This window comes from Balaenoptera physalus (genome assembly GCF_965194825.1).
Source record: "Balaenoptera physalus genome assembly, chromosome: 19".
In the NCBI taxonomy this organism is placed as follows: Eukaryota; Metazoa; Chordata; class Mammalia; order Artiodactyla; family Balaenopteridae; genus Balaenoptera; species Balaenoptera physalus.
In genome coordinates, this window is record NC_138900.1 from 9,332,949 (window position 1) to 9,359,963 (window position 27,015).

General features: G+C 52.4%; 3 protein-coding genes and 1 long non-coding RNA gene across 4 annotated transcripts; 1 reads left to right on the forward strand and 3 right to left on the reverse strand.

The window, feature by feature from the left end:
• Positions 1-2,646: 2,646 nt before the first annotated feature.
• Positions 2,647-4,177, reverse strand: LOC309648649. Its single transcript, XR_014256742.1, has 2 exons — positions 4,054-4,177; positions 2,647-3,247 (listed from the first exon to the last, which is right to left on the reverse strand). It is a non-coding gene; the product is annotated as an uncharacterized lncRNA (long non-coding RNA).
• Positions 4,178-5,310: 1,133 nt separating this feature from the next.
• On the forward strand, positions 5,311-9,837 carry LOC309648648 (paraneoplastic antigen-like protein 8B; the record flags this gene model as incomplete). The annotated part of the gene is given in 7 exon segments (XM_082437509.1): positions 5,311-5,743; positions 5,746-5,838; positions 6,041-6,070; positions 6,073-6,101; positions 6,105-6,240; positions 6,243-6,553; positions 6,555-9,837. Coding segments are annotated over 7 exon segments (1,845 nt in total). The 3' UTR covers positions 7,368-9,837.
• Positions 9,838-9,928: 91 nt separating this feature from the next.
• CCDC8 (coiled-coil domain containing 8) lies at positions 9,929-13,046 on the reverse strand. Its single transcript, XM_082437508.1, has one exon. It carries the CDS (start codon positions 11,968-11,970, stop codon positions 10,513-10,515), a length of 1,458 nt encoding a protein of 485 aa, XP_082293634.1. The 5' UTR covers positions 11,971-13,046; the 3' UTR covers positions 9,929-10,512.
• An 8,696-nt stretch (positions 13,047-21,742) lies between these two features.
• Positions 21,743-26,729, reverse strand: PNMA8C (PNMA family member 8C). Its single transcript, XM_082438269.1, is given in 2 exon segments — positions 21,743-25,653; positions 25,655-26,729. Coding segments are annotated over 2 exon segments (612 nt in total). The 5' UTR covers positions 25,700-26,729; the 3' UTR covers positions 21,743-25,086.
• Between the last annotated feature and the right edge of the window lie 286 nt (positions 26,730-27,015).

Below are 27,015 nucleotides of genomic sequence, written 5' to 3' on the forward strand. Positions count from 1 at the left end.
GTGAAGTAGGGAAAGGGAAGAAGTGTTTTCGAGGGGGTTGGTGTCTGAAGACTCCAGTGTCTGGATGGAGGACGGGAGACCTGAAGAGCTGAGGGGAATGAGGTGTGGCCGAGTGGGGGAAGAGGCAAGGCCAGGTCCACGGGGAATTGTGAGTTGGTTACACCAGGGATGTGGCCAAGGAGCAAAGGGCGATTGGGTCTCCAAGGCCAGAGCGGGAAGCTTCTCTGCAGTTTAGGCGCTGTGTGACGCTGGGAGAGTTAAACAACATCTCTGAGCCTCACTTTCCTCCTTTGCAAGATACTTTGAGTTGCTGTGCTGGCTTAGGCACGTGGAGGGTTTAGCACACGTCCTGGGGTGCAGTAGGGCTTTCAGTAGCGGTTATTGGTATTAATCCTCCGCAATATCGTAATTCCTTTTTGTACGAAGAGCGGGCTGAGTCGCTGCTTTAGGGATTTGCTGGGTCAGAGCGTCCTCTGGTGGGCACAGGGAGACGTGGCTCAGGGAAGAAAGATGGACCAAAGGTTTAAATTTTAAAGATCTTTCTTCCCTCTCTCCCTCCGTTCCGTTCTCCCTGTCGTCTTTCCTTCCTTCCACACACATCCCCCCAGGACCTGCTTCCGCCTATCTGGAGACCCAGCGGTGACTGCGACAGCCCAGGCCCTGCCCTCCCGGGATTCACAGCCTAGTGTGTGTGTGGGCGGAGGGGTGCCGGTCATAGGACACTCCTGAGTAGAGCTTAACACGGAAGCCGGATACTTCAGGCTGGAAAAAGACCTGGGAGGAGGGCGGGACCGCAGTATGCAGGGCCTCATAGGCCGAGGCAAGGAGCCTGTGCTTTCTCCCGAGGGCACTGGGGAGCCATAGAGAGGTTTAGAGGAGAGGAGAGACAGGGTCAAGTTTGTGATTTCACGTGGAGGATGAATGGGAAGGGCGGGAGTGGGGCTGGATCAGACTCTCGCCCTCCCTCGGAGTCTCCCCCAGTCTGGCAGTCTGATGGCAGCTCCCCGACACGCACCCACGGACCTGGCCCAAGTCGCCAGGCCAGTGTCCACACACAGAGCTCTGGGTGGCGGTGGCGCCCCCTCAGCCCGCAGGTCCAAGCTCCCTGCGCCCCAGGGCAGGTTCGCTTGGCCTTGGTGAGCCTGAAGGAGAATCTGGTGGGTCCCTCTGGGCGGGGTCTGTCCCTTCATGGGCAGAAGCAACCTTCCCGGCTCCAATAGCGGGGCGAGAGTGGGCGAGGGGTGAGGCGTCGCTTGGTCCCTGCATGCTCTCTGGGGGTCTCCTTGTGGAGTTGGTGGTTTTGTTCACGTGTTATAGATGAGGATGTGGGCGTTTCTGTTTCGGGCTGAGGCATATGTAGTGTATCTGTGTGTTTCATTTGTTAGGGCTGTGTGTGTCTCTCTGTGGATGTAGGTGGGGCGAGGCTCGGGGTGTCATTGAATGGGTTTCTGTGTATGTCTCTGGGTGTGTGCAAATTGTGTGTGTGTGTGTGTGTGTGTTTGTAGGAGGGAATAGAGTAGCTCAGTCCAAGTGTGTGTCAATGTCCCTTTGTGTGAATGCAAGTGAGTGTGTGTGAGCCAGTGTGTGTTTTGTGTGTGTTAGTGTGATTGTGGTACGGACTGACACGAGCCTGATGCCACACCGTGAATCTAGCAAACCTCCAACACCAGCCCCTTCAGTTTGGGGGGGGCGGGGCGGGGAGATAGATCTGATGCCCGGACCTGGGACCCCCTCCCTCAACACTCTCCCCCCTCTCAAGGATGTACCAGGTCCCAGAACCGCGGGGAGGGAATAGTGGGGGGCTCTGCGCGCAGTAGATGAAGTTCTGCAGCGCCCGCATTGACCACCAGGCGGCGCTCCAGGGCCGCTACTTAAAGACGCACCTGCGGAGGCGCTTCCCCAGCGCTCAAGTGCGCGGGCGAAATAATTTGCTTAAGTTGATTCAGCTCTGAAGTGGGGTGCTGGGGTTCAACACTAACAGCAAGAACAACAATCGCTATTATTTATATATCTCTTAATACATGCGCTTTGATGATTTAAACGCAAGTTTAGGTGCTCTTACTGTGCACATTTTACAGATTCAGAGAAGGCAGATGACTTGTCAGAGTCACACAGAGCTGGAATCTGAACCCAGGCGATCTGGCTTGACTCAAGTCACGTCCGTGTGACTCCAGAGTCTGTGAGCGGACCCCTTCCTTGCCGTCTCTGCAAACTCTGGGGGGAGGGGAAGGGAGGGGAAAACTGGGTGTGGAGGAGCGAGGGATGGGGAGAGGCCAGGGTGAGCTGGAGCAGACCATTAGGGACCCGAGGCACCGGGATGGGGACGGTACACGGTCTTGGGGCTCGCAGTGGTCTCTACGCAAGCTGCCCCCATTGCGGTCATGGTCAGCCGTGGGTGATCTGGAAGTGACCGGCCGCTGATTCATAACCTCAATAGGACTTGCTGAGTGCTGCAGGGGTTCGCTGGGCGCGAGCACGCCACAACATCTCCTATCTTCCTGACGACGCTAAGAGAAGGTGATCCCCATTTTCAGGGACGTAAATGGAGGCACGGAGAGGTTAGTTACCTGTCCAAAGCAGTAAGGATGGGATGGGTGTGTGCTGGTTATTTTTGCTGCATAACAAACCACCCTAAACTCACTGGCATAAAACAAAAATGTTTTATTATGTTCATGGAGTCTGTAGGTCAGCATAATGAAAGGGAGTAATGGGGAATGGCTTTTTTTCAGTTCCACAACGTCTGGTGCCTTAGCTGGGGTGACTCCAATGGCTAAGGTCTGGAATCATTTGGAAGCTTCATCAGTCATGTCTGGTGCCTGGTCTGGGATGACTTGAAAACTGGGCTTAGCTGGAGATGTTGACTTGAGCACCTCCATTGGTCTCTCCGTGTGAGTTGGGCTTCCTCACAGCATGGAGGTTAAGTTTCAAGCAGGAATGTCCTGGGAGGGAGGTCTCGAGAGCAAATATTCCAAGAGAAGTGGGCAAAAGGCTTTTATAACTGGCCTTGGGAGACACATAGCATCACTTCTGCCATACTTGTCGAGGCAGTCACAGCTTGTCCAGATTCAGATTCAAGAAAAGGGTATGTGGACGCCGCTTCCAGATGGCGGTCAAAGAACTTGTAGCCAGGACTTCCCTGGTGGTGCAGTGGTTAAGAATCTGCCTGCCAATGCAGTGGACACAGGTTCGAACCCTGGTCCGGGAAGATCCCACATACCGCAGAGCAACTAAGCCTGTGGCTCCGCAACTAGAGAAAGTCCGCACACAGCAACGAAGACCCAACACAGCCAAAAATAAGTAAAGAAACAAATTTATATAAAAAAGGAAATCTGTTCTTAAAATTCATTTCACCTGTTTTTTATTTATTGAAGGTGTACGTTAGCAAACTTAACATTTTGCATGTGGCTTGCCTTGGGGGCTTGCATTATATTTGTCGGACAACGCTGCTCTAGAGAGAAGGATAACATCCATTTGGGACCAGGAGGGCAAAAGGAAAAGAGGAAAGCAGGGAAAATAAGAGCTGCAGGGGCATGGGTAGGAGAGTGAATAAGCGGTTTGGTTTGCCCTAGGCCCAGTTGCCATGGTAACTTTGCAATAAACTCTTCCTACGTTAAAAAGAAAAAAAGGAAGTGTTTGGGTTCCTTCTTTATTTATATACTTATTTATTTAACAATTAAATTAACTTATATATTTATGTTAAATGATTATATCATGATAAGTTCTCAAGAAAGGAAGTCCCTTCCTTCTTGGAGCCATCTTTCATGGAGCACCAACTCTGAGCCAACCTCTGATCCAAGGGCTTTCATGGATCATCAACTCTAATCTCCCTTAGGATCCGATGAGGTAGGGTTAATGGTTATCGCCATTTCACAGAGGAGCAAACCGAGGCGTAGAGAAGCCCAGGCACCTTCCCAGAGTCACTGCGTGGGCAGCGAGCAGCAGTAGGAACTCAATAGCTGGGCCACAGCGCCTGATTTACATAGAGTTGCGGGTGGGGGAGGTTTATAAAGGATGGTGATGCAGATGTGTATTTAGAGTAGCTATGATATTCACCTGTCCCAGCCTGTGGACCCAGTCAGCAGAAATGCCTTCTTGCGGAATTCACGTCTGATCTCACTGAGGATCATACACGTACAGAAACTGTGTACAAAAACACACGGTGAATTGTACGTGCATCGTTATGGCTACAGAAACATCTGCAAGAGCGAGGCCTCATTGAACGAGGCCCGTACCCAATCAGTGAGGGCTGTGGACCCCAAATGATGACCGCACCTCACAGCTGAGGCCTGTGTACCCTTATTGAAGCCCGTCCCCACTGAGTGAGGCCCGAAAACTCTAAGCGAGTCCTGGTTCCACCGTGGGAGGCCATAGGCTTTTTTTTTTTTTTTTTTTTTGCCCACGCCACGCCGCTTGCGGGATCTTAGTTCCCAGACCAGGGATCGAACCCCTGACCCCTGCGGTGGAAGCGCGAAGTCCTAACCACTGGACCGCCAGGGAATTCCCCACCTCCCCCCACCACTTTTTTTCCCCCATAGCCCTTGATTTACGTCTCTGTATCCTGAACTCCACCTACACTGTGGAGGCGAATTACAGCCCTGCAGGAAGCCGGTCCTCTACCGAAAGGAGGCCTCTATCCCCTGAAGGAGCTCGGGTCCCCCTGATTGCTGTCTCACCCCCTGTGAATATGGCCTTTTGGGGCTCATCACTGATGGTGATCCCACCCCGAGTCTTCCATTCCTCAGGCTCGTCCAGAGCCGGCTCCTCAGACCCCAGCAACTCCGACCCCGGCTCCAGCCCGCAGTGTTGCCATGGAGATGGGGTGCGGCTGGGAGGCGGGGCTAGCCCGTGTGCGCAGGCGCAGAGCGGAGCAGCCCCGTCGCCCGGAACTGCTGAGATTGAGCAGAGGGTGCAAGGCCAGACCCTGCCACAGGCAGGCTAGGGTGGCGCCCCTCCCCGCGCCGCTCCGGGTGCCCACGGCGCCGCCCTCCCCAGCACCTGTCCCGGGCGCCGCGGTGTCACTTAGCCTCTGTCAGGAACAAAGGGCGGAGGGGCCGGGCCGGTGGCATCCCTGGGTTTGACTCGTAAGCTTCCTGCGGATGCTAGGACCCCTGTGGGGTGGGGCCTCGGGAAAGGACGCTGCGTCAGCCGCCCAGGGGCAGCTGGAGCCCGAGACTTGCCACATTCACCTGAACCTGAACTCCAAGCCCTGTGGCGCTGTTCCAGAGTGGCATTTGCACAGGGGACCGCAGCCCACGTCCGCCTCGGGCTCCCTCCTGCTCCGCGATCAGCGCCAGCGGCGGCACCGTGGCCATGAGCCTTTTGGGGGACCGGTGCAGGGGGCTGGCCGTGGACGTGCACAGGGCCCTGCTGGTCACCGGCATCCCGGAGGACCTGGAGCAGACAGCCATCGAAGCCGTCCTGAAGCCGGCCTTGCTGCCCCTGGGCAAGTTCAGGCTGCGGAACACGAGGGCCATGAGGGACGAGAAGGCCAAGGCCGCCCTGATGGAGTTTGTGAAGGGCATTAATCACGGTGCCGTCCCCAAGGAGATCCCGGGCAAGGACGGCGTCTGGAGGGTTCTGTGCAAGGACAGCGCGGAGGGCACGAGAGTCCTGAGGCAGATGAAACGCTTGCTGCTGGATAAAAGGCCCCCACAGGCCGCAGTGGCCAGGGCCCCCGGGGACACGCCCACCCCTCCCGCTTCGGAGACCCTGGCTCTGGGGTCGGGGCCGGGGGTAAGGGAGGCTGGCCCCCTCTTGGTGCAGCCAAAGATGCTAGGAGGGGCCGTCGGGGTCGCAGAAACAGAACCAGAGGCAGCAGGTTGACCAGAAGAGCAAGAAGTGGAGGGACTTCCCTGGTGGCGCAGTGGTTGGGACTCCGTGCTCCCAATGCAGGGGGCCTGGGTTCGATCCCTGGCTAGGGAACTAGATCCCACATGCATGCCGCAACTAAAAGCTCGCATGCCACAACTAAGGAGCTGGTGAGCCACAACTGAGACCTGGTGCCACCAAATAAATAAATAAACTTTAAAAAAAAAAAAAGAAGTGGGGCGTGGAGGGCGGCCATCCACGTCGGGGAGCGGGAGTCCCAAGACTCTTCCGACTAGAGCCTGGGTATCGTGATCGAGGAGGTGGACAAGGAAGACTTGAGAGGGGATGGCGAACAGAGCGCGCTGTACACCACCCTCCAGGCCGCCGCGAAGGAGCTCGTTAGGAAGTGGGCCCTCCAGAGGGAAGGAGATGATGGAACGGTCCCGGCGAGTTCTTGGCCCTGGCAACGGTGACGGACAAAGCCAAGAAGAGGGAGATGGAGAAAGATTTCCCTGGGGCTGAGTCGATCAGCCTGAACATCAAAGAAGACCGGAGCAAAATTCCAGACTTAGTGGCCCTACTCGCAGTGAGAGACGCGTCGGACGAGGAGACCATGGGCAGCGACGCCTCCCAAAGCGAGTCTCAGGAAAACGGGGATCAAGAAAGAGAGGGGGTGGACATTCCCGAGTTTGTGGCCATTGTGGCTTGTACAGACCCCGCGGACCACTCCGCCCGCGACGAGATGTTTGAAAATCGCTTCTGTGATCGAGTTGCTGGGCTGGAGCGACAAGGAAGCTGCCCTGCCCGAGGTCTTGTCCGTCATGGCCAAGGACACTTCCGGAACCCGAGTGAAGGTGGAGGAGGCAGGCCGCCAGGTGGACGCCGTGGTCCTGAGGAAGGCCAAAGACGGCGGTCACCTGCTGAGATGCACCTCCACCGTGGCTGAGCCTCAGACCCCCTCCAAGGGGAAGAAGGCTCCCGGTGGCCCGCTGGCGGGCTGGGGCGAGGACGAGGAAGATGAGGGCGGCCTCCTGGATCTAGTGGCGCTCCTGGCGGTCCAGGACGTGGCTGAGGTGACGGAGGAAGAAAAGGAAAAGGCCTGGCAGAGCGGGAGGTTCAGATGCGCTAAAGGCAACCTGGGGGAGGTCTTGGCGCTGCTGGCGGCCCGCAGGAACAGGGAGTCGGAGGAGACGTCGGAGGACGTGGAGAGCGAGGAGTCGGAGCCCGAGGACCGCGCGTCCAAGAAGCCCCGGGCCAAGCGGGCCCGCACGGCCTTTAGGGCTCTGGGTTGGGCGGGCTGGGCAGCGGCTCCTGCCCCGTCGGGGACCCGCGGGACCCGCAAAACCCGAGGGGGTGGCGGCGGCCCCGGCGGGCTGGGCATCCCTCCCGAGACGGAAGCCCAGGACGAGGCGGCAGGAAGCAAGAGCAGGAAGGGGCGCGCGGGCGCTGGGGCGCAGGCCAAGGGCGGCCAGCCCAGGGCTCGGCCGCCCGCCGGCTCCAAGTCCGCTCGTGGGAAGAAGGCTGGTCGGGGCAAGAGGCTGCCGCCCAAATGCCGCTAAGGCCACGGCGAGGCTGCGGCTGCCGGTGGGGCCCCAGCTCCGCCCCTCGGCCCTCCCCGCCGCGGCAGCCGCTGACCCGTGCGCTCTGAGCTCTAAAGTGCGCGCCCGCCCGCCGCTCGTTCCCCTGTCCTTTCAATCCCTCCTTTGCAGGTGGCGCGAGCGAGCCCAATGGAAGAAGGAAGAGTGTAACGGGCGCCCGCGGAGGCAGCAGCTCTAGGTGATGGGACGGGGTCTCAGGGACACCCCAGCGGGATTGTCTTTGGGTCTCCCGCGTTAGCACAGGGGTGAGCGTGTCCGTGGACACTGGGCACCGGGGGAGGCCAGCAGTGCCAGTGAGTTCTTTCTGGCTGTTCGTAGAGCCCCGATCCCTTCCAGACTCATGCTTCTGGCCAGCGTCTCTGTGCCCCTGTCCTCCGCCCCAATCTGATGGGGGCCGGACTCTGTGATGGAGGCTCGGCCACCCAGCTGCGCAGGGGGTGTCAGGATGTAGCTGAGCCTTCAGTCAGGAAGGCTGAACCTCCCTGCAGGGGGAGGAGATGATTCCAGGAAGAGAAGCCTGAGAGGCAGAGGGGTTGCTCCTGGGGGAGGGAAAAAGAGGTGGGGGAGGGAAAGGGAGGGGCGGGGCTCTGGTGACCAGGACCAAGGGAGGAAGGGAAGGAAGAGAGAGAGAGACCCACACCTGCCCTGCCCATCTGAAGTGTAGCTGGTAGAAATACACCAGCTCCTCAAGGCCAAAGCCACCTGCTGGTGCCCAGAAACTGAATCTGTCACTCAGCCTGCACGGTGTTTTCAAAAAGTGGGAATTATTTGCAACATTTTCAGTTTGGGACAATTCGTATACAGAGTGTTGGATTTTTTCTGCAGTGCCAGGCAGTGCTCCTTCCACGGGCCTGTGGCTCCCCCTGGACGTCCCACCAGGTCTCCTCCACCCCACCTCCCATGGGCTGACTCCCCTCAGCGCTGGAGGGGAGGGGTATGGCCGGCGGATACCCGAGGGAAGCGTTCTCAGGAGGCAGGAACAGCCCGTGCAAAAGCCCCGAGCCAGGGCTGTGGTGATTGGGGTTTATTCGTGTGTAACCCTTGACCGCTCAGGTGCCAGGATTCCCTGCTAAGCGTAGGGGAGACCGTGTCTCCAAAACAGGCCACCTGCCTTCACGGGGGTGGCTGTCTATTTGGATTCCACGTGACTGGAGTTTAGATTGTGAGCGTGCAGAGGTCCCTGGGGTCGGGGCGAGCAGACAGGCCGGGAGCATGCCCCGCTCCCCTTCCTGGGACCTCTAGGAGGAAGCTGTCCCACCCCTCGGTCTGCTCAAACGGAGACAGGGGCCCCCTGAGACTCCCGGGGATGTGCCCTGGTCCTAGAACGGCCTGGAGGGAGAAGCCAGGGCTCCAGGAACAGAAAACGAGAAGCCTTTCCCTCTATTCGGTTCCTCAAGCCTGTTGCCCACGAGGCCCCGCCTTCCTTATTGCAGGTCCCGCCCCAAGAAAGGACGCTCCGCCCCGCTACAACTAGGCCTGAGGAGGTAGCGTCAACTCAGGCGAGTTGCCGTGGCCCATTTATCCACCAGGTGGCGCTCCAAGACCGATGGTTAAAATCGCGTCGTGGTGGCTCTCAGGGTGCGCCCACTGTCCCAACCAGGAGGCGCTCTGGGACCGATGGTTAAAATCAAGGGGACGATGGCCATTCTTGAGCACTAAATGTGCGTGGGGCACTGGTCCACTGCCTTGAAACTTCAAAGCTCCGCCTGTTTTTTGAACGCCAGGCTGCCGAAAGTTGACTTTCCTGTAAGCCAGCAGTTCTCAAAATAAGGTCCTGAAACCAGCTGCAACCACGTCTCCTGGGGACTTCTTAGGAATGCGTATTCTCGTCCCCCCGCCCCCACCAGCCCTACAGCCCTACTGAGTCAGGTCTAAGAAGCTCAGGCCAGGACTGCAGCCTCAGGAGGACCCAGGTGGCCTTCAGACCTTCCTCCAAGAATTCCCTTTTCTCCTGCCTGTATCGAGGTTGGGGCATGGTCATTTGCCGTGTTTTTCCCCCAGTGAGGTTGGGTGAGGGGACACAAAACAACACAGAGAAATGTCCCACAGCTCCCATGGCATGTAGCAACCCGATGTCTCCCGATTATAAGGGCCAGTCACAGTATACTGCTCACTACCACACCGCAACCCACCTTTTGCCCTGTTCCTATCGCAATTAATTTTTTTCAATGTGTCCAGGAGCCAAGCTGCCCCAGGAGATGTTTGTGGGGCTTGATCAAACAGATTCCTGGGCCGCACAGCCCGCACCAGCAATTCACAGCTCTGGCACGAAGGGCTCCAGAACCCGCGTTTTGGCCACGTTTCCCAGATGATTATTCTGTATTTGGTAGCCAAGATGTGACGAAGCATGTAAACTGCAGGCCCTGGACCCACCAAGCCTGCAGAACCCAGGAGTATGGGGATGGCAAGCAAAGTGACTTAAACACAAGTCGCCATCACAGAGGGCGGGAGGGGAGGGGACACAAGGGTATGACAAAATCACCCTGGAGCATTCTTCAGTTGCCGAGTCCACAGCCGAGAAATAAGTTTGTAAACACTTTTATTTGCATGTTGACCTGCGCCCTCTTTTTAAGTTCCAGGAGGCAGTGAGTTTAAGTGTGCAGGCGAAAGGGCGAAGAAAAAGGAGAAGAGGAAGGAATTTCTCCCTCACCTCTCTCCCTTTTTCAAGCTGAGCACCTAGAATTGCATATGAAGAAGTTAAAATCATGGGTGATGAGAACCCGTTGTATGGGTTTATTTACATTCCTTGGGTTACTATAAAGAGTCTATATTTTAAAAATCAATGCATGGGGAATTCCCTGGCGGTCCAGTAGTTAGGATTTGGCACTTTCACTGCCGGGCCCAGGTTCAATCCCTGGTCCGGGAATTAAAATCCCACAAGCCACGTGAAAAAAAATTAAATCAATGCATGAGAGATACAATTTTAAAAAGAAAAGAAAAAGGGGTGTTAGATGGAGATGTGCGGGGCACTGCCAGGCCCTTGCTGTACCTCCATTTTCAAGTGTGGAGATAGCATCTCTGTCCAAGTGTCGGAGTTAGGGACGCACCCTGAGTGGCCCATACTGTGGCAGGTGGCGAGGTCCTCCGTGGCACCCCTGCCCTCACCTCACAGCTGGTCTTCCTGCTCTCCATGCTCCGCCTCTGCTCTGGCCTCAGCCCTCAGGACCCTGAGGCTCCTAGCCCCGCCTGCCCTGGGGACTCTCTTGGGCAGGGTGGGCAACCGGGGAGTGTGCCAGAAGGCTCTCCGGCGCTTTCGAAACCATGAAAAGCGTCCAGGGGTCTGGAACCTTACTGTCTTGACCTGTTTCCGGGTCCTAGATCCTGGGGTGACCCCTGGGGCCCTCCCAGCAGGTGAGGATTCAACTCCCTGGACAGCTGGGGTCTCTGCCCTCTGATTATTTGCAGCTTCTGCCCTCTGGTCAGATATGGCCTCTGCCCCATCAGATACAGCCTCTGCTCCCTGGACATCTGGTGCCTCTGCCCTCTGATTATCTGCATCCTCTACCCTCTGGACAGCTGGGGCCTCTGCCCTCTGATTGTCCAGAGCCTCTGCCCCCTGGACAGCTATGGCCTCTGCCCTCTGATTGTCCAGAGCCTCTGCCCCCTGGACAGCTATGGCCCCTGCTCTTTGATTATCTACAGCCTCCACCCTCTGATTATCTACAGCCTCCACTCTCTGCTCGTCTATAGCCTCTGCCCCCTGAGCTCTGGCTGCTGCTTCCTCCCTCCTGCGACGCCGGAATGAGGCCCAGTTGATCTTAGGCCTCCACCGTCTTGGGGGGCTCTCAGGCACCTGCCCATCTCCTGCATTTCCCACATTATCCCCCAGGCTGGCGCTGCGTGGCACTGATGCACCATCCCTCTCCAACCTGGTAGAGGCCTGCCAGGCTTCGCCCACCCCTGGGCTGGACCTCGGTGCCCAGCCCTTCACCCTCCGCTTCAGCTTCCCCCAGGACACCTGGCTGACATACTCCCGCCACCTGTCCGCTTTGGACAGCTGGGGCACCGGGTTGTCCTCAAACATGGGCACTGGCAGGTTCACCCGGCGGCGGGCTGGCGGCACGCTGGGCTTCTTCTCCCCTCGCCGGAGGAAGGCCTCCACCAGTTCCTCATCATCCTCGCTCTCCAGGTCGCTCCCAAGGAATTTGCTGCCCAGGTAACTGACAGGCATTTTGCGCACCTTCCTGCCACGCCCCGTGCCTTTGCGGCCCTTGTCACCCTTGTCTCTGGAGGTCTCGAAGTCGCTGAACTCGCTGTCACTGGCGTTGCTGCTGTCATAAGTGCCCACGACCAGCCGGGGAGGTGGGGTCACCATCTGCTGGACTCTCCTCATCCGGGGCCCCTTGGGTTTTTTGGGGGGTTGGGGTGGATGCGGGGTGCTCTTCTCAATGATGCGGGCCACATCCTCCAGGGTGCGGCCTTCTTCCTCCAGAAACTGGATCAGCCGCTCCCGAAATTCCGCCTCCTTCGTGGCGGGCTTGGAGATGACCCTCCAGACGCCTCCCGCCAGCCGGACTTCGCGGGGGATGAGCAAATAGTCCACGTCCTCCCCGATCTGCAGCATTCCCACTGTGGAGTCCTCCTCCCGGCGAAACACCTTGCCGATCTTCTTAAAGGTCCCCACGGGCTTCAAGGCTTCCACGAGGACGTCCAAATCCACATCTTTGCAGACGTCGGGAACGCTCCAGAGGATCAGGCAGTCGGGGGATGGGAGGAAGCCCCAGGGGAACCAGCCCCCCACATGGCTTTTCTCGAGGGTCTTTAAAATCTCCAGGGTGAAATCTGGGGTGGGGGCAATGCGCCCAAACTACTCGTAGACCCGAGTCTTGGGGGGTGAGGGTGGGGTCTCGGCAGCGCCTCCGGGAGAGTGTCACCTCCCAATTTCTCTGCCTGCAACGAGTCTGGTCTTGATCAAGTCCCGCTCCCCTCAAGGACTGGTGGGAATCAATTTCCAGGATGCTTACGTGAGCCGAGATGAGGTCAGTCCTGAGGCTCCAAGCCCACAGCAAGCTGCAAACGGGTGTCCCGCCTGCAGCTGCGATACAGGGGCTGCCCGGTGGCTCTTCCTGTTCCAGGGACGTGCCTGGAACTTGGGAGAGAACTTCGCAGACAAAGACGGCTCAGCCGTGGCTATTCAATATGGCCGAGGCGCTTGGAGGGCGCAGCCCAGCTCCCCAGGAGGGTCTCCCGCCCCTAGGCAGGCTGCCACCCCGGTCCAGGCTGACCTTGACGCACCTCCCGCCTCCCAGCCCGAGCGCTCAGTGCCGAGGAGCGCGCGCGCGCAGGAAGCTTCTCCTCGCCTTCCCCCAGGATGAGGCCCACCTTCCCCCTTCTCATCTTACACTCCGGGACTCGGGAAGACTGACAAGGGGGCTGTCCACTCCCTTCGGGACACCCTCGCTCCCCTCCCCCACAGGGGTGTGGCCGCGCCCCGGGCCTCTCAGGGGCCCTATCTTCCAAGCTGAACGCCCGCGCCGAAGCCCAAGCCCACGTCAGCACCTTTCCCCAAGAAAGGCAGCAGTTCCCAAACTAAACAGTTGCCATCCTAAACGTGCGGGTTCCAGCCAAGCCCTGAAGGTGGGCGTGCTAATGGGACAGTCCCTTTGAAAGCCATTGGCACTGTATATTACCGTTTTAAAATCGCGTGACTTTTGGTACCAGCAGTTCCTACCTATATACCGAGATGTGTGGGTGGAGAACTTGGTACCAGGGTCTTTCTGCACAAACCGCAGTGTGGGGCTTGGCACACAGTAGGTGCCCAAGAAATATTTTTGAGTGAATGAATGTGTTACCGACCAGGGTTCTTGACCCCTTAATCAATAGAAATTGATCAGAGGCCAGACAAGAAATTCAGGCAAGGCTTTACTGGGGCCCCTGCGGCAGCGGGGCGCGGGGTGGGGGGGAGCGAGAACACACAACAGGTTCCCTTGCTGGCTCGCTCCCTGGGGCCGGGGGGTTGGGGGGCGAGCTTGTTCCTTATATGGGGTGAGGGTAAGGGTGTGTCCAGGGGTCCGGCTGGAGCGGTGGCTTAGATGGTTTGCCCACCCCTTAGGTGATGTTGTGTGCAGGGGGCATGCGCAGTACCCTGCTTTTGCTCCCGACCCCCTGCTTTTGTTCCCGACCCCCTGCTTTTGCTCCCGACCCCCTGCTTTTGTTCCCGACCCCCTGCTTTTGTTCTGGGCTCTTCCAAAGTGGCAGTTGGACTTTTTGGTATCTTTTGTCCAGCATTTGCCCTAACTGCGCATGCATGCAGTTACTTTTAGTCCCATATAGTTTCCTTGTATTCTGTTGCTGGAGGAGACGTGTGTCCAGGTGCAAGCATGGCAGCACTGCAGCAAAGGGTCCCAGGCCCCAGCCTGTCTCAAATGAACCTAATTGTTCATTAGTAGGAATTGACTAAACTGTACAGCTCTGTTCTTATAGTGATATACTAGGCAGCTATGAAAAAAAAGAAGTGACTGAGAATAGTCACCTTTTATGGAGCACTTCCTATGTACTAGGCATCATTCTAAGTGCTCTCTACGAATTAACTCATGAAATTAACTCACCAAAACATTATGAGACAGGTAATATGATGATCATTCCCATTTTACAGCTGAGGAAATAAAATCACTTGCTCAAGGTCACATGGCCAGAAAGTATTGGAACCTGGATTTGAATCTGAAACAGTCTGACGTGTGTGTGAGCGTGTGCGCATGCGAAGGCCAAAGGGTCTAGGTGCGTATGTTTACTCATCACATATATAAGTACCGCCCCAAATGGCTGTGTCTGGGGAGGGGGACTAGGGACCCCCAGAGGTGGCAGAGACATGTACTTTTCACTCTATATCCTTTGGAATTCCTTAGATTTTTAGCAATCGAAAATGTTCATTAAGGGAATTCCCTGGAGGTCCAGTGGTTGAGACTCCGCGCTTTCACTGCCAAGGGCGCGGGTTCAATCCCTGGTCGGGGAACTAAAATCCCACAAACCCTGCGGCGGGGCCAGAAAAGAAAAGAAAAATGTTTATTAAAGTAAGTTAAATTAAATTGAAGGTCCTCAGACCTGGCCACAGACATAGTGGGTCAGGATCCCTGGGATGTGTTGACCAGGATTTGCAAAGCTTCCCAGGTAACTCTGAGGCCCACGAAGCCCTATTAAATCTCCCCACTTCCCTCTCTCTTCCTCTCCTCCTCACTCCACTCCAGCCACACCTGCCTCCTTACTTTTCATCCAACACACAGGCTTACTGCCACCTCAGGGCCTTTGCACTTGCTGTTCCCAACACCCAAAATGTTCTGCTCCCACCTCCTCTTGGCAATCTCCTACAGCTCAAAGGTCATCATTTTAGAAAGGTCATACTGCCCGCCACCCCTAAACTACTGGTTGGCCTCTACCCTCTTCTGGGCGCTCCAGTCCAGGAATCCTTAACCCTTTCTGTGCAATAGACCCTTTTCAGGATAGTTTTTCAATGCATAGAATTGCATCCATGGGATTACAAAGGAGACCAATTATAACGAAATAGAACTGTTAAAAGAAAAATAGCAACAAAACCTGTAAACTAATGACTTTAATATAAAGTATAAAAATGAACACGTGTAACTTTAACTCACCACGTGTGATTTTATTTCACTCTTGAAGGAACCAGGCAGATGTTTAGGGAAAGAAGGAAGGGAGAGAAAAGGAAGGGAAGGGAGAGAGGGAAAGAAGGAAGGAAGAAAGATGCTTGAGGGGCGGGGGACGGTTAAGGTCTCGCTGAGACCTTTTCACAGTTATTGGCTCATTCGGGTTGTTTTTGCTTTTGCAGAGCCGGGTGGTTAGGCTTCGCTGGATTTTCTCCTCCTCCTTCTCACAAGCTCTATCCCAGCCGCCGGGGTCAGCCCTTCACCGGGCCTCCCGCCACTGCGCCCCTCCCTTTTGCACAATTTCTCTCCCCGCCTCCCAGCGTTCTCCATGGCAACGAGGAGATGCACTCCTTCCCGAGGGTCCGCTCTGAGAGGGTGGGCGGAGGCGGAGGGTGGAGCAGGGCAGCCCCTCCTCTCAGCCTCTTATAACTTCCCTCGGCCTGATCCCACAAATCAGCTTCCCTGAGAAGCTGCTTTGTAGAGGTCAGAAACTAAAAATTTCTACGACACCTCTGGTTGAGGAATGTTGGCTTAAGAATCCAACTCTGAGATGTCAAGGCTTCCACGTGGGAATGGCCTCGCAGATGAGGCATTGGGTTTTGTAACTAGTAAAAATTGTGTTTGGGGGTGGGGGGGGGGAGGATTATCCTAGAAATAAAACCCTCAAATGTTAAACATTGTTACAAAAATTGCCAACCCCTGAGCAGTTCCGCTGTGGGTGATTTAGGTTACCCAGCTCTTTGGCCGGCGAGATTCTCCAGCCGCCCCAGAAGAAAACGATAATTATAGCTCCCACTTCTATACTTGTTTAAAAGAAATGAAAAATCCAAAAAGAATGGAGGAAGAAAACAAAACATGGCTCAACTCTCTCTACCCAGCTACACTTGGTTGCCACTTTAAAAAAAAATTAATAAAAGTGACACACACACTTAAGAAAATGCTGAAGTAACAGAAAGGTTAAAATGAAAAACAAGTCTCCCTCCCCAAGTCCCAAGCCTCCAGCCTCTCCCCTCAAAGTAACCACAGTTAAATGCCTCTGCACTTTTTTTTCTTAAAAAAAATGCTTGCATGGGTAATTTTAGAATTTAACCCATGAGGATTTTTAACATCATCCTGAATTATTTTCATTACATCATTTACCACTTCCTCGTATTTTCTTATTTATTTATTGCCTCACCCTATTAGAATACTAGCCCCATGAGAGCAGGGATATTTGTCTGGTTTGTTCGCTGCTGAATTTGCAGAATCTAGAACAGTGCTGATCGGAGCTCAAAATATTTGTTGAATGAGTAAATGAGGGGATTGGGCTAGATCTAATGCTATAAAACTTGCTTTTTTCACTTAATAGCATGTCTTGAAGTCTTTCCATATCAGTACAAGCAGATCAATGTCAGTTTTCTTTTTTCTCAACAGCTTCCATCTTTGCGTGAACCCTCAAGCCTGGAATGTAATAATACTGATAATAATTCATTTTTCTTGAGCACCTATTTTACCCCCAACCCTGTGCATTTTCGCTTTTAATCCCACAACCCCTCCTAAACAAGTATTATTCCCATTTTTCAGATGAGAAAAACTGAGGCCAAAGGCAGCCACACAGCTGAGAAGTGGCAGAACTTTGAATCACTCAGGATTCTTAGATTCCAGCCTCCTACTTCTTTTTTTTTTTTAAGTCTTTATTGAAATTGTTACAATATTGCTTCTGTTTTATGTTTTGGTTCCTTGGTTGCAGGCATGTGGGATCTCAGCTCCCCCACCAGGGATCGAATCCACATCCCCTGCATTGGAAGGGGAAGGCTTAACCACTGGACCACCAAGGAAGTCCCACCCCATACACTTTTTAAGTAATGTGGGATCTTAGTTCCCCAACCAAGAGTCGAACCTGTGCCCCCTGCAGTGGAAGTGCAGAATCTTAACCACTGGACCGCTAGGGAAGTCCCTCCAGCCCCATACTCTTAAGCCTCCTTTATTTGCCCTGTTGCCTGTGGTGGTTGGAGGTAGGGAACAAGGTTGGCAGGCAATCCCCGAAGACTTGTCTCCCAGGTGACATTTGTAACTCTGGCACAGTCACCAGATTTGTCCTAAATGTCCCGAAATCAGATCCCTATCTAGAATGAACAGGATATAAATTATCCACACTTTTGAACCAGATATCACTGGGCTAAGTGACAGCACATAGTAGGTCTTTAACACATACAGCAGGAAGCAGCCTTGTGGCCCACACTCTGACCACATAATTGTGTTGCCCTCCCCTCCCACCCTCCCCAATCCCAAATCTGAAGGCTTTTGGTGAGTACAGAAGCAAAGCTGGCAGTTAGAGCAGCCATATATTTAAAGAATCATTCATTCATTCATTTCTTCATGTGGCACATTTCTCTAAAGTAGTGAATCTCAAGTCTGGTTGCACATTAGAATCACTGGGAAGAGTTTTAGAAATCCCAGTTTCCTGAGTCCAACCTACTGGATCAGAATGTCTTAGGGTGGGGGTGGAGTACTGCATTTAAAAATCTTCCCAAATGACTCTGACAGAGGTGATGGCTGGTAAGGTTGGACAGAAGTAGGGGTGAGATGTGACAGGGTAAGAGAGTGTCATGGACATATATACACTACCAAATGTAAAATAGATAACTAGTGGGAAGCAGCCGCATAGCACAGGGAGATCAGCTCGGTGCTTTGTGACCATCTAGAGGGATGGGATGGGGAGGGTGGGAGGGAGGGAGATGCAAGAGGGAAGAGAAATGGGAACATATTGTATATGTATAACTGATTCACTTTGTTATAAAGCAGAAGCTAACACACCATTGTAAGGCAATTATACTTCAATAAAGATGTTAAAAAAAAAAAAAAAAAAAAAAAAAAGAAGTAGGTGAGGAACTGAATGTCCCCAGAGGAACCTGACCAACTGGAAGTACCACAATACCAGCGAAGAGCCAGATCGGCAATTACGGTTTGCCCAATTTTAGCAACATAGTGGAGCCCTTTAAAGGGCGCAGGGGGCTCTCAGGTTGAATAATATCTACCCAAAGATTTCAGATCCTCATCCCTGGAATTGGAAAATGGTGCTTTATTTGGAAAAAGGGTCTTTGCAGATGTAAGTAAAGATTTGAGATGAGATTGCCATGGATTATCTGGGTGGACCCAAAAACTGCCATCAGGAATGTCCTTATAAGAGAGAAGCAGAGGAAGCAGATGACAGAGACACAGAAAAGTGGTACAGAATCGGAGGAGGCCATGTGAAGATGGCGACAGAGACTGGAGTGATGGGGCCACAAGCCCAGGAACACCTGGAGTCATCGGAAGCTGGAAGAGACAAGGAAGTCTTCTTCCCTAGAGCCTCTGGAGGGAGCTCAGCCTTGCCAACACCTTGATGTTGGACTTCTCTTTGGCAGGACTGAAGAAAACTCCAAATTAAAGCATTCAAGTTTTATTCCTTGACCTTGTCTCTCAAGAATAACTATTCCTGAAGTGAAAGAATTCTTGTGCAGTGTCCTGATCTCCAGGAGTCAGTTTTGGGTGATGGGATCCTTGGAAATGTTTTAAAATGCCCCCCGCCCCAGCCTGCAGAGCTTCTGTCTGCTGCCTGCCCCTCGTCGCCAGCCTCACACCAGGGCGATCCAATGGTTAGACCTCTCTTCTCTCAGGAGTCTATGAAACTTTTGGCATTCACATATCTCACACTGAACTTTCCTGTAAAATCGCCTCCCCCTTACCGAGCACTTGATCTTCAGACAGCATCTTTTTGAGTCTTCAGGATCACCCTCAGCAATAGGTATGATTACTATCAACCCATTTCACAGATGAGGAAATTGAGGCACGAAAATGAAGGACTTTACCCAGGCAGCCCACCTCCAGACCGTCCCACTCTTTATTTCATTAAGTCAGTTTTATTGAAAGTATACTTTATATCTTATACAACGTACCCTTTTAAAATGTCCATTGTGGTAAGTTTTAGAGTCACCATCACCACCATCAAGATATAGAACCCTGGGCTTCCCTGGTGGCACAGTGGTTGAGAGTCTGCCTGCCAATGCAGGGGACGCGGGTTCAAGCCCTGGTTTGGGAAGATCCCACATGCCACAGAGCAACTAGGCCCGTGAGCCACAACTACTGAGCCTGTGCATCTGGAGCCTGTGCTCCGCAACAGGAGAGGCCACGATAGTGAGAGGCCCACGCACCGCGATGAAGAGTGGCCCCCACTTGCCACAACTAGAGAAAGCCCTCGCACAGAAACGAAGACCCAACACAACCAAAAATAAATAAATAAATAAGCCTACACCTTTAAAAAAAAAAAGAAAAAAAGATATAGAACCCTTCCATCAGCCCCAAAACTCCCCTTGTACCCTTTATGGCAGTCACCTCTGCCTACCCCCAACCACTGATCTGATTTCTGTCCTATAAGTGTTGCTTTTTTTAGAGTTTTATATCAAAAGAATCATACGATGTGTCCTTTTTGTTTGGCTTCTTTCACTCAACATCATGATTTGGGGATTCATCTGTGTTGCTGTATCTGTAGTTCATTCCTTTTAGTTGCTATGTAATCATTTATTGAGTGAACACTCCACAATTTATCCATTCGCTTCTCAGTGGAAATCTGGGTTCTAGCAGCTTTATGACTAAAGCTCCTATGAATATTTCAGAGCCTATGTTTTTCACTGCAAGCTGTATACTCTCTCTGTTGCAAAGAATCTGCAGCATGGGAAGCATTAGCCCCACTTTACAGATAAAGAAACTAAGGCCCAGAGAGGTGAAGTCGGCTCCCTGAAGACACACAGCTAAACAGGTAGCAGAGTCAAGAATTGAACCCAGGCCTGTGTAGCTCCAAATCCTTTGACACTCCTTCCATTGTGTGCCCTGTTGATGCCAGGGAACAGTGGGTACTGTCTTCCAAAGGTCATGACCTTGGTGGATTCACCAGTCTGCCCTTCGGCATCCCATTCTGAAGCAGCCTTTCGTCAGCACACAGAGAACACACAGTCTGCTGTGGGAGCTGGGTACACTTATCAAGTTCAGGAATCTGAGCTCTAAAACCAGACTGATATGTTCTTTGTCAACGCAAAACGCAACTGTCACTGGATCCAGGATCTCAGTGGCCAACACTTAACAGCTTCCCCCTCTCAGCCACTGTGCTAAGTCCTTTATATGTCTGAACAGATTTACTCCTCCCCCAAACCTGGTGAAATAGGTTACTACTAGCCCCATTTTACAGATAAGCAACCCAAGGCACAGGGGTTTAAGAGGCTTGCCCAGGCTCACGCTCTGGGAAGTGGAGGAGCCCGGACTTGTACCCAGGCCATCCGTCCAGCACTACTCCTCACCTCCAACCTCCATACACCAGACAGACGCTTCTGCTGCCTTAACTGGCAGGTTGCCTTGTGAGCAAGCTGATTAGAGGAATTTAGTTCCACTATGAACTTACAGAGATAGTTATCCATGTTGTATGTTTATCACTGTATTAACCATGTCTTTTATTTTCTGTACTCTGATGCTTTGACATCTGGGGGCTTGCTGACCCTTGAGGGACTGCCCTTCCCAGGGTTAGGCAATTCCTAGAGAAAGGGAACAATGCTTGTCCTTGAACGTGTTCTTCAAATGCAAACCAACCAACCAATCCAGAGCCCATGCCCCCAACTACCTTCTTTATTAAGCCCTCACACTCTGGGCCACCATCCACCTGCCCTATTCACTCCAGGGCCAGGTCCCAGACACCTAGGGACAACCCCTTTACCCCAGAGCCTGCTGAAATTATTCAGACTAGCCAATCCTGACCCTGCCTTCCCTGCCTCACCCATTCCTTCCCTGAAGAAACCACAATAAAATTCTTGTCCACAGTTCCCCCTCTCCCTCTCCCTCTGCCTCCTGACCAATCCTGGAGCTTCCTCGTGTGCCCCCCCCCCCTGTGGTGTGACATGTCCCCTTTTCTTGGGATCTGTGTTAGGGCACAGACTGTAGTCAGAAAGACCTGGGCTTCAATTTCTTTTGAGCTTTCCTGTGTGGCCTTAGGCAAGTCACTTAACCTTTCTGAGCATCGCTTTCTTCAGCCATAGAATGAGAAGACGATCATGATAAAAGTATAGTTCATAATCACTTAGCTCCTCTTCTGAAATCCAAAAAGCTCTGAAAGCTTTGCACCAAAAACTTTATCCAAAAAATGAAAAAAAATTGGAAGCAAAATCTAGACTGACATGAGGCTATTTACAGTTTTAATTTATTTCACTTAATGTCAATATTTCTCTACTCTTAGAATACTAATGGATATGATTATGGGAGCTGCCCAAATCCCCCGGAGGTGAATTACATAATATAAGATATAGTCTCTGTATCACTTTTCTAAAACCCAACACTCTGAATTCTGAACCACATCTGGCCCGAGGGTTTTGAATCGGGGTTGCGGACCTATAGTCCCATACCTCAAGGGATGGGAAGATGCAATGAATTAATGAATATGAAGGACTCTTCACAGTGCCTGGAACACAAGAGAGCTGTTATTGCTTTTATTCCAGATAAATTGTTTCATTTTTCCCATCAGCCACGGGAAGCCCGTGAGATAGAAGAAAGCTGTGTGTTTTGTGTTCTCTTGGCCATGAGATCTGATAACACCCCTTTTAAAAACAATGCAGCCCTGGAAAACTTCAGGCAACCCATGGAAGTGACTTTCAGAACATTTTTTTTAGCAACCAGATTGTTTTTCCAAATTAAATCTACCACGGATCCCCCAACATATCAAAGAGCATGCAATGATGGCCTTAGCATCTATTTATTTTATAAGTTCATATTTGTATGATATAGCACCAACCACATAGAACAATGAAGAGTTTTAATTGAACCTACGTTTGAAAATGGGGATTTACCAAGGCCACCTGCAGCCTTCCGTCAGCCAGCACATCCAATCTACTTGGAGTTTTCTGTGTACCAGCCATGTCTTGACCCACACAGATAAGTAGCTTCAAATGGTAACCACTTTATGCAAGTTTGCATTACAATCTCAGGAAACTCTTCAACTGGTCCAGAAAAACTGGAAAGAGAAGTGGTAGGAGATTTGGGTTTTATGGGCAGCCTTGAACAACCACTCACGTTGTGTATACAAACGTGAATGTTGTATGGGAAACACCCCAAACCCACAAGAAGCATAAATGCCATCTTAATACTGCAATACGATGATAAGAAATGTCACAATGTCCTTTGTTGCTATACAATGATTGTGCCTTAATGGGAGAAAAGCATATGCCATAAATGAATGTGCCTGAGGTTTTGTGTAGCCTTTATTTAAGCTCAGACTCTCAGGAAACAGAAACAAAATAGTACAATATTCTGTCAGTGAGTATGCCCAGGTTGGAAATTTGCAAGGAATACAAAGATCAGTAGAGAGCTACAAACTTCTAGACTATGGATGCATTTACAAGAAGTTCACATACATGTGTGGGGATGGCAGGAAAAGCTTTATCCCAACCATTGCACAAGACAAATGCTGTCAAGGCTGATGGTAGAAAGCCAGCTTGGGGAATGGACAGAAATCAGAGTCTTCAAGGTCTTAGGTCATGTCAAAGCAAGTAAACTCTAAAAATTCCTCTGTCTTGACACCTGCTGCGAATGCAAGGACCTAACGGAAGTCTCTAACTGCCTGAGGGTGGGAGGCCTGCCTACATCCTGGCTGCCAAGGTGGGGTGCAGAGAAAGAACTTCCACCTTTTGGCTCTGCGAGCGGGGCAAAATGGGGCAGCCTTGCAGAAATAAGAAAGGGGTTTGGATGCTGGAATTCACAGACATGACTGATGCCCACCATCGTAATACACTGGGGAGTCTCCACCACTACAGTTTGGTAGGTAAGAATCTTGAGCCTGTCTCTCTGTGTGTAAATTGCATTTTTAAAAAGAAGCTCAGGGCTTCCCTGGTGGCACAGTGGTTAAGAATCTGCCTGCCAATGCAGGGGACACGGGTTCAAGCCCTGGTCCGGGAGATCCCACGTGCCGCGGAGCAACTAAGCCCGTGCGCCGCAACTACTGAGCCTGCGCTCTAGAGCCCGCGAGCCACAACTACTTAGCCTGCGAGCCACGAATCTGAGGCCCGTGCACCTGGAGCCCAGGCTCCGCAACGAGAAGCCACTGAAATGAGAAGCCCGCGCACCGCAACAAAGAGAAACCTCCGCTCGTCGCAACTAGACAAAGCCCATGCACAGCAACAAAGACCCAATGCAGCCATAAATAAATAAATAATTTTTAAAAATAAATAAATAAAAAAGAAGTTCAGCTCAAACCTTTGCAAATCCCTGAACTAATGGAAGTTTGCAAACTCACTGGTCAGACATCCTGAGCAGGTGTGCTGTCTACCCACAGACACTTGGATTTTACTTGATTGTTTTTTTGTTGTGGTTTTTCCTCACCATTCTGGGGGACTCAGCTTATAGACTTGAGGACTATACGTTAAGTGTTGTATATTGATCATTGTTGAAGGTGACCTCTTAATTATTACCGCCTTTTGACCATTCCCTGGAAGTCTTGCCTTTTGTTCTTTAGAGAGCTGAGCACAAGTTAGAGCTTCTGAGATTTAATTTGGGGAGACTCATACCCTCACCCCAGGCACCAATCAGAGCAGAAATGTCCCATGTCTGACCTTTCCTGTAAGGGAGACCCAGCATGTAGAGAACAGTGACAGCTTTTTTCAGAGTCACACACAGAGCAGTGAGGTCCTCAGACGTGGCGAGGAGACAGCTCACTTTCTCAGTCATGGTTTCTGCTTGCCTCGTGCAAAAGAGTAGCCCACGCCAGACAAGTTTATGCCAGAGGCACATTCGAGGTACATCCTTATAAAAGACAAAAACAGGTCTAAACTTTGCGATGACAGGATTTCCAGCAGAGCCCAAAGGTGGAGGGGTCTGGGCCTCATCCCCGCAATACACACCCAGCAAGAGGGTTTGTCCCCAACATCAGGCCTCCGGGCATGGCGAAGGGGATAGTGGCCTTTCTCCCGAGCACGGAACAGATCTCCCTGACATGTTCTTCCTGCTTGGCTGTTCCTCAACTCTGGTAAGAGACCTTCTGCAAAACTTTGAAATTCCGAACCCTATTTCTCCTCTTCCACTTCCCGCAAACACGTGTTTACGCAGTCGCCGCAAGCGGCCCGCGGTCTCCATGGCAACAATCTGACTCGCTGCTCGGCTCCAACTGCGACTGCGCAGCTGGTCCCGCGGCGTTTCCGGGTTGTTAGGCTTTGTATGCGGATCTTTGAAACTCTTCCTCATTTAGAAGTTACCCTCACCCACTCAAATAATACCCACAAGCATACTCAGGTGTCACTCCCACACTCTTAAGTGTTGCGCACAGCTACTCAAATATTACCCACTTGAGCTTATATACTCAAGTGATGTGATGCTACCCACATATCAGATGGTACCCACGCTCACTCATATGTATTGAAGTATTCAAAAAATAACTGAGATGTTACCCGCACCTACTCAAATATTTAATATGAGTGCCGCGAGGGCAAGGTTTGGGTCCGTTTTGTTCTCTGCTGTATTCCCAGTGCCTGGAATAGCGTCTGGTACACTGCAGGTGCCCAGGAAATATTTGTTGAATGAATGAATGATCCATACTCAACCACATATTATCCACTCTGCTCAAATGGTACCTACTCGCACTCAGATGTACCCAAGTAACTCAAAAGCTACCCACTCACTCTGAGTGCCGTGAGGGCAGAAAGTTGCGTCGGATTTGCTCCGTTCTGTATCCCCAGCTCCTAGAACAGTGCCTGGGACATAGTAGGTGTGCAATGCACATCTGTAGAATGAATGAGTGAATGGATGAGTGACTCACACGCAACTAAGTCTTAACCACACCCACTCAGATGTCACCCGCAAGTTAACTCAGATAAAAATACCCACCTTCGCTCACACTAGTCAGATGTTACCCATTCTTACTGAAAAGTTACCCACTCCCTTGACTGGGTAACTCATCCTCACTCGCATTATTCACATTCACTCTCATCCCCCGAACTTACTCAGAGGGCACCCACCTTTCCAAGTCGCCACCCACACCCACTCAGCTGACGCCCACCCTCATTCAGCCGCGCCCAGGCCCACCCCAAGTCACCTCACAGCTTCTTGTCAGATGCATGGTGTCGTCGACGGTTTTTCTTGTGCTTCCGCTTGCCTTTCTTGCCATTTCCCTCCTTGCTCTCCTTCGTGGAGTCCAGAGGTGGCAACCCGTCCACCGCAGCAGTGGCCCCAGGCCCCTGTTTCTCCCCTGGCCCGGGCTCATAGCAGTTTCTGGCAGGAAGTTCTCTGGGGCCCGTCACTGTCGGGCACAGTTCCTGCCTTAGGACCTGGGCCACATCTTCCGCCGTCCTGCCCTGGCTCTGCAGGAAGAGGTTCAGCTTGGTCAGGAATTCAATATCCTGCTTCTGGGGTATGTAGATCACTCTCCACATGCCGCCCTTGCCCTTGATCTCCCTGGGGATCACGGCATAATTGATGTCCTCTGCCAGCCTAATGATAGCGGCCTTGGATCTCTCTTCTTCCACAAAGGCCTTCCCAGCCACTTCGAATTTACCCAGAGGTTTTAGGGAGGCCTGTATGATCTCTTCGAATTCCTCATGGTTGCAGTTTTCCGGGACACCCAGGATCATCAGAGACTTGTAACTGTCCAACTCAAGAGCCTTTGCACCCATGCTCCAACAATGCAATGTCCTTGACGCCGAAAAGCATCTTGCCCAGCTCTCTGAGGCAGCAGTATGCCCGACGGTGCACACCTGATCTGCCTCGGGAATCCAAAAAGTTATCCAGGATGTCACGACCCCTTCCCAAGGCAAAGAGAGAGGCCTCACGGGGCCTAGTTTGTCCACCTCAGCCAAAGATGCCCCAGGCCCTGCCCACAGGGCTGCACAGTGTCCAGCTTTCTGTAACCTTCCTTCCAGGGGGCTCTTGGGAATTCCTAGGGACTTACACAGTGTGAAGCAGGGGTGGGTGTCTGCCAGCTAGTTCGTGGATCCTGAGTCCTAGGCAAGGCCGCACCAGAGAGAATATGAAGATGCTGGTCCCTCTTTCTGGCGGTGGTCCTCAAAGGTCTCACAGGCCCTGTCAGTCTCAGCAGATCTTGGACGGCTGATCGCCCTGGGGCTGCTGCCACCGGGGTGTCCTGCGAGGGTGCCCGGCAGGCAGGGCGGCTCGTTCCTTGCCGCTGGCCCAGAGGCTACCCTCACTGCCCTGTGGCCTGGCTAAGACAAGGATGTGGCCGCTGCACTTGCTCCCACAATGACATCACCGCCTCCTTCTGCTCTGCAGCTCAGCGGTCTCCATGGCAACCGCTAGAGCATTGCCTGTGCCATTGGCCCGGCCCGGCCGCATTTAAATCAGAGTCTGAGGGGAGTCATTCAGGGGTGAGGGGTCAGCCGCCCGCCTTCAGAAGTACCCTCTCTTCTCCCTTGAGAAAATGGCTGATTCTAGGGGTGGGGGGACAGGGAAGATACAAGATGAGCCTGGAACATTTTTGGGGTCAGAAAGTAAGGAAATGCCCAAAGAATGATGAGAACAGGTGGAAGGGCATAGAGCCAGCTTGAAGGGCTCCCACTGGCCAAATCTGGGACATTTCGAGCATCAACATTAAAAATGAGTGCAACAGATCATAACCCCTTAAATAAAACAAGAATCCAAGAATCTATGAGGATATAAGTAAACAGATAAATGGAAAGTTTGGTGGAGGAATGTGGGCTATTATGTTGTCTCATATAAAATGTATGAATCAAAGGGAACAAAAGTATCTTTACCGTGGAATGTCCTTGTTTGTAGGACACACCCACTACAATATTCAGGGATGATAGGGCACCAGATTTGCAATTTACTCTCAAAACCGTTGGTGGGGGGGGGAAGTTCTTTGTACCATACATGCAACTTTCCTATAAGTTTGTGACTGTTTCAAATACATTTTTTTAAAGGAAAAAGAAATGTCCTGCACACGTGTTCACCTTCACAATGGCCATTTCTCCTCTTACCACCCCAGTAATAAAAGCCATAAGTTTGAATCA